This window comes from Orussus abietinus, unplaced genomic scaffold (assembly GCF_000612105.2).
Source record: "Orussus abietinus isolate OABI.00-Male unplaced genomic scaffold, Oabi_2.0 scaffold579, whole genome shotgun sequence".
Lineage (NCBI taxonomy): Eukaryota > Metazoa > Arthropoda > Insecta > Hymenoptera > Orussidae > Orussus > Orussus abietinus.
The window spans coordinates 1-3,121 of NW_019394720.1; the positions used below are offsets into that span (position 1 = coordinate 1).

The 3,121-nt window shown below is 34.3% G+C and overlaps 1 protein-coding gene across 2 annotated transcripts; it reads right to left on the bottom strand.

Moving 5' to 3' along the window:
* Positions 1-64: 64 nt before the first annotated feature.
* On the bottom strand, positions 65-2,183 carry LOC105695595 (alpha-tocopherol transfer protein). 2 transcript variants are annotated; one of them, XM_012417434.2, is made up of 5 exons: positions 2,073-2,183; positions 1,657-1,929; positions 987-1,350; positions 655-760; positions 65-509 (listed from the first exon to the last, which is right to left on the bottom strand). In XM_012417434.2, exons 1-5 carry the CDS (start codon positions 2,162-2,164, stop codon positions 331-333), a joined length of 1,014 nt encoding a protein of 337 aa, XP_012272857.1. In that variant the 5' UTR covers positions 2,165-2,183; the 3' UTR covers positions 65-330. The 2 variants fall into 2 exon arrangements, with proteins under 2 accessions (XP_012272857.1, XP_012272771.1); XM_012417348.2 differs by having other exon boundaries at positions 1,657-1,986.
* Between the last annotated feature and the right edge of the window lie 938 nt (positions 2,184-3,121).

The window sequence follows — 3,121 nt, forward strand, 5'->3', positions numbered from 1 at the left end:
CGCATCGCTCAACGCTACGAGTTTCTTGATTTACACATGTTTTAAAATAAATCGAACAATAAACTTAAAGATAATAGAAATTAGTATTGATTAAGATAATTTTCCTGATTGAATATAAACATATTAATGGTCTTCGCATCTATTCTAATGCTTCCTTCTTTTGAAACACTTGCATAATTTCCGATTATTTTCTCATATTTTTAATGCACGCATCTAGATGATGTGAAATTCTTCACTTCGTTCAATTGCGCCGTTTTATTTCATAGATAAGTAAACGTCTGTATTACTAAATAATCCTTGAAAAATAGATAACGAAGTCAGAGACAAATGTCAGGTATTATTAATACCATTTTCATTTTCTACTGGTACTGCAATTTCTGGGTTACTGACGGATGACAAGCAAGAAGAGGAAAGAGATGATACTTTTGAGTACGCACACCAGTCACGGAATAAATCCTCCTCCTCGAGAAAATAATCACGCAGTTGATCAAGTTTCGAACAGTGGGCTTCTGAAAATGGAAATTACATGAAATTAGATGACCATTATGAATTTCTGCAATTTTGCAGCTAACTAAACAATTCGATTCTTACTTTTTATCGTTTTAAAACGTGTTCATCGCAGTATAAACTATCATTTAAATTGAAAATACGTACCATGAAGAACCTCTGTACTATCTAATGTACCGCCAAAGTCTTCAGGTAAGCATTCCTTCGGTATGTATTGATGAATCTCCGACACATCTTCTGTGTGTAAGTGAAGCTGTCAGAAGTAAAGAAATAAATTACTTATCAAAGTATTTCTCTATTTTCAAAAAACGACTCTCAAGTCACGACGTATATTATTTAGCAATTACGTTATTCGCAGGTAGTATGTAAGAAAGGTTTGATTAAATACTAGCTAAAAAAATTCCTGAATTTGCGTTTATTAAAAATATGATTTAACTGAAAGTACATATAACTTTAATCGTATTTAAGTACAAGCTCACCATTTCTAAAAGCTCCATTTTCATAAATGGTCTGATCAGTGCGAGGACTTTTTCCATGAACCACACCGCGTTCAGAACGTGAATAGCTTTAAGACGTACCGGAAGTCCTTCCTGGATGTACTCAAAGAACTTTCTTATGCTTGAAATCGATAGTCTTGTCAAATGTCCAAGTTTGACTCCCTGCATGTCAAAAAGGAAAATATAACCAGGGGAGCATCCTTCTGTATAAAGACTGGCGTCCAAAGTCATGAGAAGTAACTTGATGCCATCATTGAACATGTACTGACTCGGTCGTGTATCCGCCAGTCGATGAAAAATAATCCTATGCCCATTTTCATCAGGCACAGGAAGAGTGAAGAACTGCCTGAAATTATTTACAAAAATCTATACAAGCTCTAATGACCGAATTCCTTTGGTCGAATCCACACCCGAAAACCCCTCAGATACTTCTCTTTTCATATCGTGCAAAATCTGTCACATATTAATGTACGATTTCTTTCTGTTAAAAGAGAGAAAAAATGGAAGAAAGCGGACATAAAAGAGCTCTACATCGCTCAATGATGTAAATATAAGGATAACCCAAGAAATCGAAAAGCGGAGACATTTTCGTTATCGTTTTCGATTTTAAGTTAGTACAGCGAAATTGTTACAATACATTTTTAGTACGTACAGCGCTTTGAGGGAATGCTGGAGATATTCCGATCTTGGATCCCTATTGCTGAAGAATTCGGGAACGGTGGTCCTCATTTTATAGTAAACCGTCATACACTTTATAGTATCTTCCTTATCAAAATAACAACTGTGCAAGAAAAGTGCTAATTGTTCCACAGGAATGCACGGGAGATTATGTTCTTCCGCCCAATCATTTAGTTGTTTAAGAATATTCTCTGTTAGTTCAGGACATTTGCTCCGTGAATCCTCTATCGAATGTCCGAGTTTCATCCTATACCATAATAAATATTGAGGAATCAATATGTTCTTCGCCATTGCAATATCATATCTTAAATGAATAAGTTGTTATGATACCATTATACCTTCGATTTGATTGTAAATCATAAATAAAATATTTTTATTTATTAATCTTACCCGCTCTTCAGTGATGTTAACTTCAGAATGTTTGCGAATAACGGAACGAAAACCAGACGATTGGGCGATGTCGTCGATAAAGTAATCGTCATGTGCCGCGGTCTTGTAAGTTATAACTGATCCTCGATGTACAATTTGAATGAATATTCGTAAGCAACATCCGATTTCACACGACAATTGGCCTCTACGCTTCCGTTCGTTATGCGCCTTCAAAGAGGAATTGCCAATACTTTATTGTTCTTGATCTGACAGGTGGAGCTTATGTTTGATCGGCAAAGGTGAACTTAAGGAAAAATTTGGTGCCGATTGAAAACGATTAAAACTGGACCAGGTCAGCATTGGAGATATCCTTCGTTATCACTTAAAGAATATAAACTGTTGAACGAAAGTACATTAATCAATTATATTTACATGCGAACATTACATTGAGTTTTAATCACTCCATCTCCAAGTTACAATACAAATAACTAAAATATATCTTATACAATGTCCATAAAACTTGAATTGTATTTCTTTAAATTAAAATTTCCTTACATAGGTTCCTAAAATATTTTTTGAGAGTCTATTTAATCGAAGCCCGCTTAAATCAGATCCAAGTAGAGATATATTAAACTGTAATTTTCCTTTTGGAGGCCTTCAAATATTTTTAACGATACATTTTGTGACGATATTTAATAAAAAATGCATTTTGTTTTACATGTTTTGAATACATAGTGTCCGCTTACATACTGTTTTAGTTGTAAAAAGATCAGTTGTGAAAAAATTGTTGTATGCTGATAAAAGTTAACTTGGTTGAATATAATAAATAAGGGATTTTCGGAGACTTACAGAGAAAATAGGACAAGTTTTATGAGAGGTCCATTTTTTCGAGATATCGATAGAGCTTTGATGGATTGTCACTTACTAATCGTATGAACAAAGAAATAAGATTTCGACGGGACCAATAGATACGAGAGAAATTCTTAAACTTATGGTAACGTCAAGCCTAGCGGAGATTGAAGTCATATCGATTGCTCGATGTCCATTCAATTGGTAGACCGTGTCAATTG

Coding starts and splice junctions, on each gene's coding strand:
- LOC105695595 (XM_012417348.2), bottom strand. CDS start 2,164: ATGACGATTACTTTATCGACGACATCGCCCAATCGTCTGGTTTTCGTT. Junction 1,351..1,656: donor CAGCATTCCCTCAAAGCGCT/GTACGTACTAAA, acceptor AAATAATTTCAG/GCAGTTCTTCACTCTTCCTG. Junction 761..986: donor AAATGGAGCTTTTAGAAATG/GTGAGCTTGTAC, acceptor TACTTCTGACAG/CTTCACTTACACACAGAAGA.